This window comes from Solea solea, chromosome 7, assembly GCF_958295425.1.
Source record: "Solea solea chromosome 7, fSolSol10.1, whole genome shotgun sequence".
NCBI lineage: Eukaryota > Metazoa > Chordata > Actinopteri > Pleuronectiformes > Soleidae > Solea > Solea solea.
Window position 1 is genome coordinate 14,072,309 of NC_081140.1, and position 14,659 is coordinate 14,086,967.

The 14,659-nt window shown below is 42.1% G+C and overlaps 2 protein-coding genes across 4 annotated transcripts in view; both read left to right on the forward strand.

Moving 5' to 3' along the window:
• Positions 1 to 4,715, forward strand: part of LOC131462681 (F-BAR and double SH3 domains protein 2-like) — a 51,987-nt gene extending 47,272 nt beyond the window's left edge. For all 3 annotated transcript variants that reach the window (XM_058634104.1, XM_058634106.1, XM_058634107.1), the window contains one exon: positions 658 to 4,715. In XM_058634104.1, the coding sequence (XP_058490087.1) occupies positions 658 to 750 (93 nt within the window). In that variant the 3' untranslated portion in view covers positions 751 to 4,715. The remainder of the gene's footprint in view (positions 1 to 657) is intronic.
• Positions 4,716 to 4,941: 226 nt separating this feature from the next.
• Positions 4,942 to 14,365, forward strand: LOC131462778 (NACHT and WD repeat domain-containing protein 2). The gene is made up of 10 exons (XM_058634298.1): positions 4,942 to 5,083; positions 5,159 to 5,247; positions 6,070 to 6,177; positions 6,529 to 6,726; positions 7,716 to 7,854; positions 7,929 to 8,047; positions 8,270 to 8,608; positions 8,707 to 8,808; positions 9,418 to 10,231; positions 10,837 to 14,365. Exons 1-10 carry the CDS (start codon positions 4,990 to 4,992, stop codon positions 13,941 to 13,943), a joined length of 5,109 nt encoding a protein of 1,702 aa, XP_058490281.1. The 5' UTR covers positions 4,942 to 4,989; the 3' UTR covers positions 13,944 to 14,365.
• Positions 14,366 to 14,659: the final 294 nt, after the last annotated feature.

Here is a 14,659-nt window from a genome sequence, read left to right on the forward strand (position 1 = left end):
GATAGACAGACAGATAGACTGATAGATAGACAGATAGATAGATAGATAGATAGATAGATAGATAGATAGATAGATAGATACCGTCACATTGATGATTATCATATTCATAAGGGATGAGACAATACAGTCATTTATGAACTATGAAGCTGTTACTCACACATTTGTGCTGCAAACATGAGCCCAAACATGACTCAGCTAAAATGCTTTGGCTGATTTTTGTTTACGTTTCTACAGTGACGACAGATTTTTGGATTAGATCGGATTTTACACTTTTATCTGTCCGATCTCTGATCCAATCCAAGTATTGGACCGATACCGATACTCATTCCCATCCCTAGTTTGTACTTAACATTATTTTACCATACCTTTGCTCAGTCTTGGGTTTGCATTTTGCAGTAGTGGTTTGACAAAAGGAGCATCTTTAAGTACTTTAGGAAGTTGCTGTGTGCAATTGAACCAACATCTACCAAAGTTACTGGGACAGTGATCCATAATGAGTCATTCATTCATTATCCTTAAGTTGTTGTTAAACTCAGAAACAGGAGCGTATTTTAGGGACTAAGACATTAGTTTTCCTCACTTTTCTCTCTGGAAGTCTTTGTTGTCTGTGCGATTGTAATTCAGTATGCTCAAAGATGTTCTCTGTCACCGCTGCAGGTGCGAGCTGCGCCTCCTCCACCTAAGCAGCACTCACGGAGGCAGCAGGAGAAGAACGACAAGACGGAGGAGGTGGAGATCACGCTGGTGTGACTGACACACTGACAACAGACTTTTTCTACAGGCTGAGGAAACCGAACAGCTCTGAAGTAAAAAAATGAGCTTTAATAAACGACTGATGTGAAGTAAAAACTGAACTGAACCACGGCGACCCCCTCCAGCGCCCGTCGTCCTCTTCCAGCGGAGGAGGAGGGGAAAAAACAGCAGATAACGTATTCAATTAAATAATTGTATTAGATTCCTAATCAAATGCAGCAGTCTCGCATCTCATCGCCCCCCCCCCCCCCATTCTTGCCTTAAAACTCCACCTTAAACTCACCTCAAACCAGAGCACAGTCAAAGCAGCAGCAGCAAGAAAAGGAAGAATGTTTGGACGGGGCCAGTATGAGACATTGGCAAGTTTTCCTTTATCTTGTATCTTGTTTGGGATATCATACATCATACAGTGTTTTGTTTTTCTCTCTGTGCAGGCTGAGTGTTCTGCCAAGTCTGAGAAATTACTTTTTTTCTTCCTCTTGCTTACAAATAATCATGAAGCATGGGAAAGGTTTTGGAGCCCAAAATCTGCCAAAAACTATAGTGAAGGGTAACCAGACAAATCAAAAATATAACTAGATAAATAACTTTTCCCCCCAGTTACTGCACATTAGTAGGTGACAATAATTTACACGTACGATTTAACTTTTTAATCCTTTGTCTTTTGCACCTATTTATTCATTTAGAGTACATCGTCTCCCCACAAAATATACGTTTAGTTCAGCAGACGTCTCCATTGTTCCACAAATACGTGTATAATTAATCATATAATTATGATTATTTTTGATGTTCCCAAATCTATTATATATATGTGTATATATATATATATATATATATATATATATATAGTATGATGCAAAGGTCTCAGGCTAGAGCGGCAACTAACGATTATTTTCTCGATTAATCAAGTAATGGTTCGGTCCATAAAATATCAGATCAGCAGTTAAAAAATGTTGATCGGTGTTTTTGAAACATGTCTTGTTTTGTTCACAAACCAAAATGATTCAGTTTTAATGATTTCTTTGTTATACGGAGCAAAGAAAACAGAAAATATTCACATTTAAGAAGCGGAAACAATCAGAGATCTTGTTTTAATAATGAAAAAAGCTTCAAACCGATTAATCGATGGTCAAAATAGTTGACGATTAATTGAGTAATCGATTAATAATCGAGTAATTGTTTCAGCTCTATCTCAGGCCAACATTAGATTTGTTTTAGCTGTGCTATAATGACCATACGCTGTCATTTTTGTTGGAACACATCCAGAGAAATACAGGAAGCCGTTTTAAAATGAGCCATTTTTCCACCCAAAAAAACTTTTTTTGGGTTAAAGTGTGACCTACACTTACACTTTAAGTGTAGCATCAACCTGGAGTGGAACCCTAATTAATGTTATTTAGTTTGTCCTGCTATTTTACTATTACCCCAGGTGCATTCAAGAGCATGACATGCACACTTCAGTCGCATCATTTCAATCCAAATGTCCATGATGACAGAATTTGACAGACATAAAAACAACAAAGGAGAAAGTCTCTGTGTGCTTAAAACAGCGAGGTATCCTCAATGAATAAATGTGTGCAAATGAACATATTTGGATAAATTGGCGGTTTTCTTTTTGGTGGTAAAAAGAAGTTTTAATTAAGTTGGGTTTTTTTTACACTTTTTTTTTTTTTACTCAATTTTATGTCAGTGTTTTATGGCTCCATATACCATCATCATGCTAGATAAAAGGAAATGAGTCCAAACTTGCCATGATTGAAGTGTTGTGGAGGTTGAATTAGATGGACAGAGAAACCGCGGTGTGTGTGTGTGTGTGTGTGCGCGCACAGAGTTCCCTCCCCTCCAGGCCTTCCCTCACCATATTATAGTCCTTATCATCATACAGTATGTATTCAATGTGTATTAGTACAGTACATTACTGTTGTCATAGGAATGTTATGCACAGTGTTTGATAAAGACTTAACTCGGCTGAGCGCACGACCGCGTAGTGGAAGATTTATTCTCATCTTGTGCCGGGAGAGAGAGAGAGCGTTGTAAATACAGTATGAACGAGACGTGGTGGGGGGTGGAAAGGAGAAAAGAGAAGGAGGGAAAAGGAGGCTGGATCCTCCCTGCTCCCTCTTATTTCCACCTCTCCTCCACTCTCCCGCTGCTATCTCGTGTCTCTTCTGTCCGTAGCTTTCATAGACACACACACACACAGTATCGAACACACGATGCTATATTATATTCTCTCTCTCTCTCTCTCTGTGGTTGTATCGGACTGATTTGGGACGATGACAGTGGTGCGTTCAAAGGCACCGGAATTGTTGGTATTCACTTGTGGTGACAATGAAATGCGTTTTTATTTGTAACAATACATGCACTAAAATACTGTGGGTGGGAAGGATTTTATTAATCACATCATGAGCTGTATGACAGGTCAGATCCCACATTTACTTATTTACCCGAAAGCATACATCTATATATATATATGTATATATATATATATATTATATATAATTTTTCGCTGACATGCTCATTATATTCAAGTATTTTCCATTTCATCACATCATGGGAGTCTGACTGTTTTAATGGACCAGAGAAAAGCATTTTTTTCAACGTTTACCCTTAATGTTTTTCCTGTTGTCTCACATTTCAGTCTCAATCTTCCTACGAGGACATTTATGTTGTGTTTTGTCTTTTTTATATCCCCCCCCCATTCTCAATTAACCTTCAAGCCTTTTTTTAACTCCTTGCCTTAAGGGCAGCGTAGCACTTTTATTTATTTATACCTTCCCTGGAGAGTAGCAGCATTGTCACATATCAGCATTGAAATGTAGAAATATGACTCAGATGAATGACTATTAGTGACAGAGTCGTTCTTTTCATTCTCATGCTGTGGTGGGTCCTCTTTGTTTCAGTGTGACTGACAGTTTGTATCTTTAGCTTGCCGCTCTTGTAAAGAGCTGGTGCGATAATTTGATGTTTTCCTATAAACAATGAACAAAAAACATGCATTTGTTTGGTCTTTGGAAAGGCCTAAATGTTTGAAAGTGATAGGAGAGAGTGGGAATTGTGATCAAATCTGTGTTTGACTCTCAGGATGTGGCTTTTTTTTTTGTTTGTTTTTTTCTTGATGGTGTGATAGTTTCGGGGGAAACATGATGGTAAACGAAAAGTGTTTACTTTCTCTTGTTAATGGTATTTACCAATTTCATAGTTTCACAGTAAATTTCCTGTCATTGCTGAACTGGAAAGTATTTTAATTTCCCATAAATCTGCCACAGAACCACAATGGAGGATGGAATAAGGACTGGTTTAAAGTGCGTAATATTAATACGATGTAGCGCTGGGACACATCTTGGGGCTCTGACTTCAGAAAAAGTCATAGAATGACTGAAAAATGTTTCTTTCCGAAGCTTGTGTAGCATCCACACATACCACAGTTCAGCATGCTGGAATGAGTTCCAACTCCCACGCTCCTCCGCTGTTGTAGGAACTGGCTTTGGTCAAGCTCGACCTCGACAACAGCCTCTCCTCGATCTCTCTGAGATCTTATCTATATTGGTGTTCAAACTTGTTTTGAAGTTTATGTCCCACTGAACCTCCCGCCACAAATGCTCAATCTGTCAATTCCTCATAGACAAAGTTGATGACTTTTCATTGCCAGTTTGAACACGATTATTTCCTCCCTTTGTGATTCTCACAGTGTTGAATTATTTGATACGAGCCTTTGCTTTTTTCTATTTCTTTTTAAAGTATTGTATAATTCTGCATTTTTCATCCTTGGATTTGGAGCAGCAGCATTGCTGCTGTTATGAACCGTGTGGTGGAAAGACTGGCCTTCTCTCTTCTTTTTCTCTTCTCACAGACTGTTGCCATGGTGACAATAACGACAAAAGTATCCGCATATTACTATTGGCTGTACAAAAACAAAAAGTTTGTATTTATTGTGTACAAATGTTAAATAATAAACAAAAAATATGAAAAAAGTTATTTGTGTAGTGTTTTAACTCATCGTGTGTGCGACGGGTGGATTTTTGTCTCACGTGCACATGCAGCGTATGTGTGTGTTGTGTAGATGTTCCAGTCAGAAGTGGGTGTGATCGTGGCAGCACAGTATAAACACACTACACAAGGATTTCCTGAGAGGATCCGGAGGGAAAAGAGAGGCAACAGTGCAGAAGACAAGCAGAGAGAGAACTATGGACTTCATACTCCATTCTTTAATTTAGTCATAATTCTGTATTTGTCATGTGTTCCAGAGGGAAACCAGTGGCCCAGAATCCTCCAGATTCCACCTGCCGCTCATCCTGTGTCAAACTCTATCTGTGCTCCAACCCACAGGGTACGTACTATACATGTAGATGTTGATGTTTGTGTCCTTTTGCTGTCGATACAGATGTGTCCTGTTTGTGTGTAGACAGCGTTTTAGAGCGCAAAGCTCTGAGGGAGAGCGTTTTCCCCAAACTTGGAGAGCACTGCAGAAAAACATGGGGCCTGGACCTCAGGGTGAGTAACCAACGCTTATCACGCATGTGTTTTCGTTGCTGTGTTTACTTCTATTTATTATATATATATAATTTTAAAATTGTCCGTGTTGTAACTCCACTCGTTATTACTGCTAATGAACAGTGTGAGCTGAGCCCATTTCTGAATTGTGTTCTTCCAACATGACAATCAAATTAATCTAAATACTGTAAACTTGTATTAAAAGTAAATGTGTGTATCGACCTCTTTATTAAACTTAGTAAACTTTTTAGTAACAGTACATTTATGATTAATCTTCCAGTATTTAAGATTATTTGTAAAGCAACCAGGTGTAAACATCATTAATGGAAAAATCTCCTAAAAACTCAGGTGAAACTGAGGTTGAGAAGCACAATTTTTACAATAATACTACCCCTATTCTAGTAATACAAAGCTAAATGCAAATCGGTAAAGTATTCCTTTAAGGTTAATTTAAGGGGCATCTGTGTGTGTGTGTGTGTCCTATAATCTGTGACGTTACTTCCCTGAGGCCATCGCAGTAAAGGCACATTCAATTCACCTGATTTGATTTGACTATAAAAGAGAGAGAGGAGAACTGGGTGAGCAGCTGTAACGCACGCCAGTGTGTCGTGTGAGCATTTCGATCACCTGAGGACAGTTCAGCCTCCACACACTGTACCGTCTCTGTCTAACAGCACATGTAATTACAGAGGAGGCAGAACATGATACCTTATTTAGCCACTACAAACTACAACTGCTATTACACCTCACTGTGTGCTTTTCATAAACTGAACTATCAGTCACGATTATGCTGTGTATGTTTGTATTTGTGTGTGTGTGCAGGTGATAGACCCGTTTGAGTCCAGTGATCCCTGTTGTTGGCCAGATGAATGCACGAGGCAGCAGCTGATTAAAGAATGCAGAGAGAGCTCGGCCGGACCTTATTTACTGGTAAATGAATCGGCGCTGGGAATCATTCTCAATTATGAGTGAACAATAGAACAGCCATGGTAAATGAAAATGCTCGCCCAACAGTGCAACACTAAACTGCCAGCAGTTATTGGCTGAGTCTTTAATGAAACTTGAGCTTTTGAATATTGTAAGTGCACCTTTTTAAGGATTTGGACAGATTGTCCCATAATAAGAAAGCCACATGGTTTGATTGGCACAACAATGTAATTTACAGGAAGAAGAAGAAGAAGAATTCAGCACACATCATCTTAAGTTGCTCTATAGCTTCATAACTCACCGAACAACCATATGCTGCTGTCCCCTCTGTGTCCACATGGTGGTGGTGTGTAGGCTCTGGTGGGACACCAGTATGGCTCGGCTAGTGTACCTACCCAGGTGGACGTGCCCGAGTATGAGCTGCTGCTGCAGCAGAGTCAGCAGGCAGGCGTCAGCACTCAGGTGCTGGAGAGATTTTACCAGAGAGACGAGAACACCATCCCTCCCTCCTACTGCCTGAGGCCTCCACACACACACACCTGCTCTCCTCAGGTAATCACTTCATCCACTCACTCACCGTTTACCTTTAATCCTGCTTTATGTCTACAAATCATACTCAAAATGATCCCCATGAACACAAGAGTCAGAAGGAAAAGCATTGCTCAAATAAAACACCTCCTCAAAAATAGTTATGTTCCTTTCACAATTATCAATACATTTAATCACTGGACACAGTAAGTAATTGTGCTTTTGGTGACAATGTGATCATATCTTATGTATGTTAGTTACTTTTTTTTACAAGGTTGGTGTTCTTTCTTGTGCTGTGCAAAAAGGACAAGGGAACACAAATCTCACATGAATTGTTCTTATTTAAAGGCAAACCTTTACAAATTAAAGTGACGACACAAATAAATATGTAAACACATAATGCATCAGTCAAAATGGGTCAAAGGTCACAAATGCTTTAACTTTCTCACTCATTCAGGAACCTTAATTAGCACCAATTAACCTGCCCTCATCATTCACCTGTCCTCCTTATTCACCTGTACTCTTCATTCACCTGTCCTCATCATTCACCTGTCCTCCTTATTCACCTGTACTCTTGATTCAACTGTCCTCATCATTCACCTGTCCTCATCATTCACCTGTACTCTTCATTCACCTGTACTCTTCATTCACCTGTCCTCATCATTCACCTGTCTTCCTTATTCACCTGTACTCTTCATTCACCTGTCCTCATCATTCAACTGTCAACATCATTCACCTGTCCTCATCATTCAACAGTCAACATCATTCACCTGTCCTCATCATTCACCTGTCCTCCTCATTCACCTATACTCTTCATTCACCTGTACTCTTCATTCACCTGTCCTCACTCAGTAGCAGATTTGATTTAAAGTGTAGTGAAGTACAGTACTTAAGTTTAAGTAAAATTACAAATCTTTAAAAAGTACAAGTAAAACCTACTCAATTTCAGTAATGCGAGTGAATGTAATTCATTACTATCCACTTTTCATTTATCCTCTTTTTTTTTTAAACAGTCAGAGATCAGTAAGGAAGAGCAGAACGAGATGAAGGCTACAGAGGAAGAGCTGAAGAAGGTGTTTCAGATCGGTGCAAGTCTGTGTGTCCACAGTGGTCTTTTGTCTCCAGAGAAGGCCGTCACATATTACAGATCAGGTGAGACACACGTTGTATGTCCGTCCGTGTGTCACTGAATGTTGATGCATAATTTAATATCTCCTTCCTTCTAGCCCTCGACACAGATCTGCGATTTGCATTAGACACTCGTCCTGATAATGACACCACCAGACGCTGCCTGGTCTACATCCACAGGGTCGTCGCTGGTGAAACCGAGAAAGAGAAAGAGCAGGTAAATTTACTGCAGCAGCCACAGTCGGAGATAAATGTAATTTATCACTTTCTCATCAGCATTTATTAATTTCACTCTACAGTCTGCAGTATGGGGACCAAAATATGACTAATCCCTGTATTTTAATTACATTTATTGTTATTTACTTTGACATATAGACATGTTTATGTTTACATTACTGCACACACATAATGTGAAGTATCTCTCACATACGTATCTCAGGCTGCCACCTCAGCACCCACTGGTGGACAGCTGCTCTCAGAGCTTCGCGACAAGTTCCTCCCTGACCTCGTCACTTCCTGTCAGCATCTGGTCTACGCCACCACCACGCAGTGTGACCGTCGCTATGGTTACACAACAGCCAGGAGGCGGAGCTATGCTAATTCTCTGGGCCAGCAGGTGTACTCTGATGTCGTGGGCTTGATTGACAGCGTGAACAGGTTGGACACCGTCAACCGGAAGCTGCCTGTTGATGCTCTGACCAGAGGGCAGGCTGAGCAGGAGGAGCTGTGCAGCTCTCTGTCCAAGCTGTATGATGTCATTCGACCAGAGGAGGAAGAGGTGAGGGAGGAGCTGTATTTTCTGGACAGTTTCTAAAGCTAAGTCAGCTGACAATGATTCATACATGTATCACTGATGTTTGTTTTCACTGGTTGTAGATTAGAGCTTATGTGACGCAGAGTGACCGACAGTGCCCACTATTGGTTTTAGGAGGGCCCTGCACAGGAAAGACAGTGCTGCTGGCACACAGTGCTCAACAGGTGAAATGTTTAACTCATTTTCTTCTCTTGTTGTTCAATTAAATTAGATTTACTATAAGTTCCAGCCCATCCATTGCAGGAAGTGTAAACAATAAAATACACGCTACGAATACAGCTACAGAGATTAGTGTGGTGAAGGCTGACAAATTGACCTGTTCACCTCTTTTTCCCGTCCATTAGAATAATAGCAGCAGTGTTGTGGCAAAAATGTGTCGTAAGGTGTCTAATGAAGACATAAAGTTGGATCAAAGTTGATTGTTAAAATGTCAATACATTAGTCCAACAGATCACCTCTTCATATGGGTGTTTGATTGACTAAGAATGAGCCATCTGAATATATCCCTTTGGGTTGTGGGAAATTTATTCTTCATCATTTCCTTACATTCATTGGTTTTTAACTCTGCTTATGATGACGTTAAAGAGAACAATTTTATTGTTGATATCTAGCAGCGTCATCGAGAGAAACTAGCCACATGACTAAATCTTAGGATTTAAGCAGGATACATTCATGTTATAAAAATAGAGCTGTAAAGAAACATCCAGTAACAGTGACGTGACTTATGTTCTCATCCAACTACATGCAAACGAGTGTCGTGTCTCTCTCCACAGATAAAGTCATGGCTACCGGACAGCGATCCAGTGGTGATCACTTATTTCTGCAACCTGGATCCTTTGTGTTCCCCATGTCACCTGTTGTCCAGTCTGTGTTATCAAATAGCAAACAGATACCACGGTGACTTGCCCCTCAAAAATGGTCACAGCTTCAACGTTGGCACTGACCCGGACAATCATAGCTGCATCACTGACCCCAAAGACTACAACTCCAATGATTGCACAACATGTAATCTGGATTCCCACCATGAACCCACCACCGCTGACCATGTTTTTGATGCTAACCTAAATCTGTGTGCCACACAATGCCCACATTGTTATACTGGCCTCCTAAAACCTGACATTACTGTGTCTGACCTTAAAGAACACTTCTCCTTCCTCGTGTCCCGTCTGCCTTCTTCCAAACAGCCTTTGATTCTAAACCTTGATGGCCTGGATCAAATTGAAAGCAACCTTGTTTGTTCTCAAATCATTGAGAGCCTCCCGTCCCCCGTCCCACCTGGAATCGGACTAATCCTCACTGTCTCCTCCAGTCGAGCACAGGTCCTAGAGGCCATCAAACAACACTATGCACCATCCAGTCCACCACACTCTGTATCAGCGGGCAGTGAGAGGGAGATGGGATGTGTCTGTGTACAGTTAGGACTGGTGGACAGAAAAGAGTGTGGGAACCTGTTGGCGTCGCTGCTGAGAAGTTCAGGAAGGAGGGTCACATCAGGACAACAGGCGCTGGTGAACCAGGCAATGACTTCCTGTTGCCTGACTCTGTATGCTCGCCTACTGCATGTACACACCTCGCTTTGGCACTCTGGTAAGAATGATACGGTCAACAAATACACTGTTAAAATACTCATGAATTAATTTTAATCTTATAGTCAAGAACAAATCTCAAGAAATGACCAAATTCAACAGTTGTTAGTCCATCCCTTACCCCTGGCTTATGTCGTTTTTGATGTAGTCCCACTCCCAAGACCATTATTAATATACTGTATAGGGATTCCTGCTGGGCTCTGGGCCTGTTGCACCTCCACCGGTGTCCATGGAGGACTATGCATGGTAAGGACATCCGTTTCCCTGAGTCAGGCCTAAGCCAGACCACATACCAAAGTTGGTAGCTGCAGGGTCATTAGCCGAGGACCACCGCTCCCTGACATTTCCCCAGAACATCTCCCGGTGGCGGGGCAGTAAAGGAGTTTGGCTCCTTGAAGCCTTAGGTCTTTTAGGAGACATGATGTTGAGCCCCAAACAAGTCCTCTAGCTCCCACCTACACTGGAAAGGTGGCTTTTAACAATGGTGAAACAAAATTCCTTGCTTTTTTATTGTGCATATATAACATATTATCTACCTTTTGACAATGTTTTATTGTTTATCTTAGTGCATATTTCAAGTTTTTATTAATTGTCCTCCATCATCAGATTCAGATGTGACCGAGTCAACTCTGCCCAGTGGAATCCACGCGTCAATTTCTGCACTCCTCGATCACCTCGAGCAGAAGCATGGCTCCTCTCTCGTGGCTCGTGCCGTCTCCTACCTCACCCTCTCCTGGACTGGGCTCACTGAGGTGGAACTAGCTGATTTCCTGTCCGTCAATGATGAGCTGCTGTCGGTGTGTGTTCAGCGTGGCGAGAGTCGATCCTTCAGGATGAGGGTCCTACAAATTGACGTGGAGAGACTTCTGTTGGACTTGCAGCGTTTTCTCATCAGGAGGACTTTTGTGAGGTCTCGTGTGTTGTTGTGGGTGAGCAGGCATTTCAAGCTGGTGGTGGCTAAGAGGTATTTAGGCACTCAAGAGGCGAGGAGGGGGATTCACTCAGAGTTGGCAGATTATTTCAGTGGCCGATGGGCTCGTGGAAATGCTAAACCACTTCTTTCTGAGCAGAAATTAGGACTAAACGCGGAAACTGTTCGAAAGAAAAAATACAAAGACAGACAGCCTTTTATCTTCACTTGTTCTTCTACAAGAGCTGGCCAGGTGAATCTGAGAAAAGTCATAGAATTGCCATATCACTTGCAACAGAGTGGCAGATGGGAGGAGTTGGAGCAGGGGTTATTAATGTCGCTGGGGTTTCACCAGGCTATGGTCCAAGGAGGTCTTCTTAAAGATCTTGTTAACATGTTGCAGAGTGACAAATCACAGTTTCAGCTTTTAAGAGAAAGACAGCTGCTTGCAGAAACACTGAAATCTTCTGCTTTCTTTCTGCAGCACGTACCTCTGCAGCTGCCTACGGTGATGGAAACAAGCCTCCTCCCCTATCTGGAGGTCTTTCCTGCTCTCAAAGGTTACGTCAGGGAGATCAGAGAGAAGAGGAGAAAAAGAGGACATGGATTAGGCTTAGTGTTATGTCCTGCTCCTTCTTCTGTTCCTCCGATTCAGCATTTAAAGTGTGACTTTTCTGTAGCAGAAGCAGCGGGGACAGCGTGTGGGATCGTTGCAGAGATCGCAGATAATGGTGCTGCTTGGATCTGGAAAGGCTCTGGATGTGATGTAGAGAAAATGTCGCTGAACTGTGAGCAGAAAGATCTGAAGTTTGCGGGGGTGAAGAGTAGTGGCCGATTCCTACTGCTTTCCAGCCAATGCAACAAGGTTTTCTTGTGGGATGTGACAGGGCCAGAAAAGCTTCAGGAGGTTGAGGGTCCTTTGAAACCAAATTCATACCAGGACGCACCAAACAAAATCACTGGGTTTGTTGAATGCCAGAGAAAGATATTCATGTGGTGGAAGGATGAGCGTTTTGTGAGTGTGTTTGATGTATCCAGTCAGACCTTGACTCATTTCCAGTGTCAGACCTCTGTGACCTGTTTAGTTTGCTCATCTAATGGCTTTTACATGTACTGTGGACAGGAGGATGGCACAGTCTCCATATTTGACACGGACTCCTGTTGTCTGCTTAGCAGCTGCACGAACTCAAACCACGGTGCGGTGACATGGATAATTGTCTCTGAAGAGAAGAGGGAAGTGACATGTGTTGACAGGACTGGGAATGTAACTGTATGGGATGTGGCGACCAAAACAAAGCCAGCTAGACTTGTGAAAGAAAGATTTACTGACGGTGAATCTAGTAACGTGCTGAATCACGATTACTCTGAAGGAATTAAAATGTGTTTGGTTTGTCAGTCTCATCAGGTTTCACTGTGGGATACATGTGACTGGGAGCTATGGGACCAGTTCCTGGCTCCACAAGGAAGGGCCTTCACTCAAGCTGTGCTCTCTCAGGGCGGCCATCTCTTCCTCGCTGTGTTAGACACCTGTTCGCTTGTCTTGGCGTGGAAGATTAGCACAGGGCAGTGTGTGCTGTCCTTAGAGGCGAGTCAGCAGCCCCACGCACTCTTCAAAAGTGCCTCAGATCTCATTTGTGTCGCTCATGGTGGCTGCCTGACAGTGTGGGACTCTGAGATGATAGACGCTGCAGGTACGGCCCCCAAAACAGGGTGTGGAGTGAAGGAGTTGGTGGTTGAAGAAACTGCAGAGCGGTTCTACACCACAGATGGGTCAGAGACGGTGTGGAGATGGAGTTTAACAGCAGGATTTCCACATGCTAACTTCCTACATGATGGTCCTGTGGAGAAACTGTGCCTTTCTCCAGATAACATCCACCTTGTGACTCTCTCAGCCGGGGAAATTTACATCTGGCAGACAGAAACAGGTCAGAACATCCTGCGGATTAGTGGCAGCAGAGCTACAGATATCCTCATCACCCCTAATAATAACTTCGGGGTGAGCATTTCCAAGCAAGGGTTGTCTCATGTGTGGAAGCTGGTACATGGGAGTATTGTGTGCAGCATACACCTGCACCTCTCCAACGCCAAGGTGTCTCCTGAGAGTACCTTCCTCATTGGCTGTCACCAGGGTGACCTGTTAGCTGCTAGTCTCTGGTCAGGTTCCATCTGCAAACGTTTCTCCTGTGCGGCGAGTTCGGAGCATGTTGTTGCTTTCCACACGCTCTCAGAGCAGCCAGACTTCGTAGTGGTGATGACAGCTTCTGGTGCCGTGTACACCTGGAAGGTAGCGGAGGAGACTCTGTGCAAGCACTTCCAGCTGCCCTGTATGATTCAGTGTCAGCCACAAAACCTCCAAATGTCCTCTGATGGGCGCTACACACTACTGTCCACTGACAACAACACCGTCAACCTGCTGGACTTGTCTCAAGTCCGACTGCGCTCATTCAAAGTGAAGGGTCCTGTTGTTAAAGCCAGCATGGACCAATTTGGGCGTTTGACTGCTTACATCAGCCGGGAGAAGATCTGTGACCGTGACCTGCACACGAGGCCCGTGCTCACAGTCATACGACTTGCAGATGGGGAGAGAGTCGGGACTTTGTGGTTGTCTAAAAACCCATTAAGTTTGGTTGTGTGTAAGCAGCAGTGTGTGTATGTGGGATTTGAGGACGGGTCTGTAGGTGTGTATTCTGTTTCAGATGTCAGGTGCAGAGAAAAGATGACAGGTGTCTTAAAGCAATGTCCCTGTGACAGTGTATCCTCCACCTGGTTACCCTTAGCAACCCCAAATGTTAAATGGCCATAAGATTGTGAGGCAGGATTGCCTTCTTTTTTAAATTATTATAATATAAAGATAACATATATCGTTTTAGCCTGGCTTTTTACCAAGCTGTATTAATGTATTTCTCTGCAAACCTTTTACTGTGTTTTACACATCATGTGACTCATCATTTTATAGATAAAAAACAAATACTGCAAGTTTTAGTTTCAGTTTCTGTTACATACATACAGCACTTCAGAAAATTACAACCTGGGTTTCATTTCTGTGAAAGCAAAACCATTTATTAACTTGTAGATACCCACTGCCAACTCTGTTTTAAATGTGTTGTTTACACAGCAAGGTTTGGCACATTTGTTTTAAATACTTTGACCTAAATGCAGTATTAGTTTGTATTTCTGTATCACAAACTAATGCGACTCTGATACCTTTACACTGAGTTTTGTAATTGTAAGATTTACTGTACTCTTGCAAAATAAAAAGTACATTTGTACCATACATTTCACTTTTATAAGTCATTTACAAGTTAGTTGAAAATATTACAGTTTGATGTCAATTAAGTTACAGTAAACACAAAATCCATTTGCACATATAATAACCATAAAATAGAGTAATTTCATTTTCAGGGCAGAATATTTACTATATTTATATATATTCCATGCTGCCTTTCGTGGAATACCTGTTCATTACTTTAACTTTGTTTCAATAATAAATCCTTTTGCTTTTTAACTTTTACAAAGAGC

Excerpts from the sequence above, each read along its gene's own strand:
- LOC131462778 (XM_058634298.1), top strand. The coding sequence starts at position 4,990 with ATGTGTTCCAGAGGGAAACCAGTGGCCCAGAATCCTCCAGATTCCACC. Across the intron at positions 8,609-8,706 it reads TTCGACCAGAGGAGGAAGAG|ATTAGAGCTTATGTGACGCA; the intron begins GTGAGGGAGGAG and ends CACTGGTTGTAG. Across the intron at positions 8,809-9,417 it reads TGGCACACAGTGCTCAACAG|ATAAAGTCATGGCTACCGGA; the intron begins GTGAAATGTTTA and ends CTCTCTCCACAG.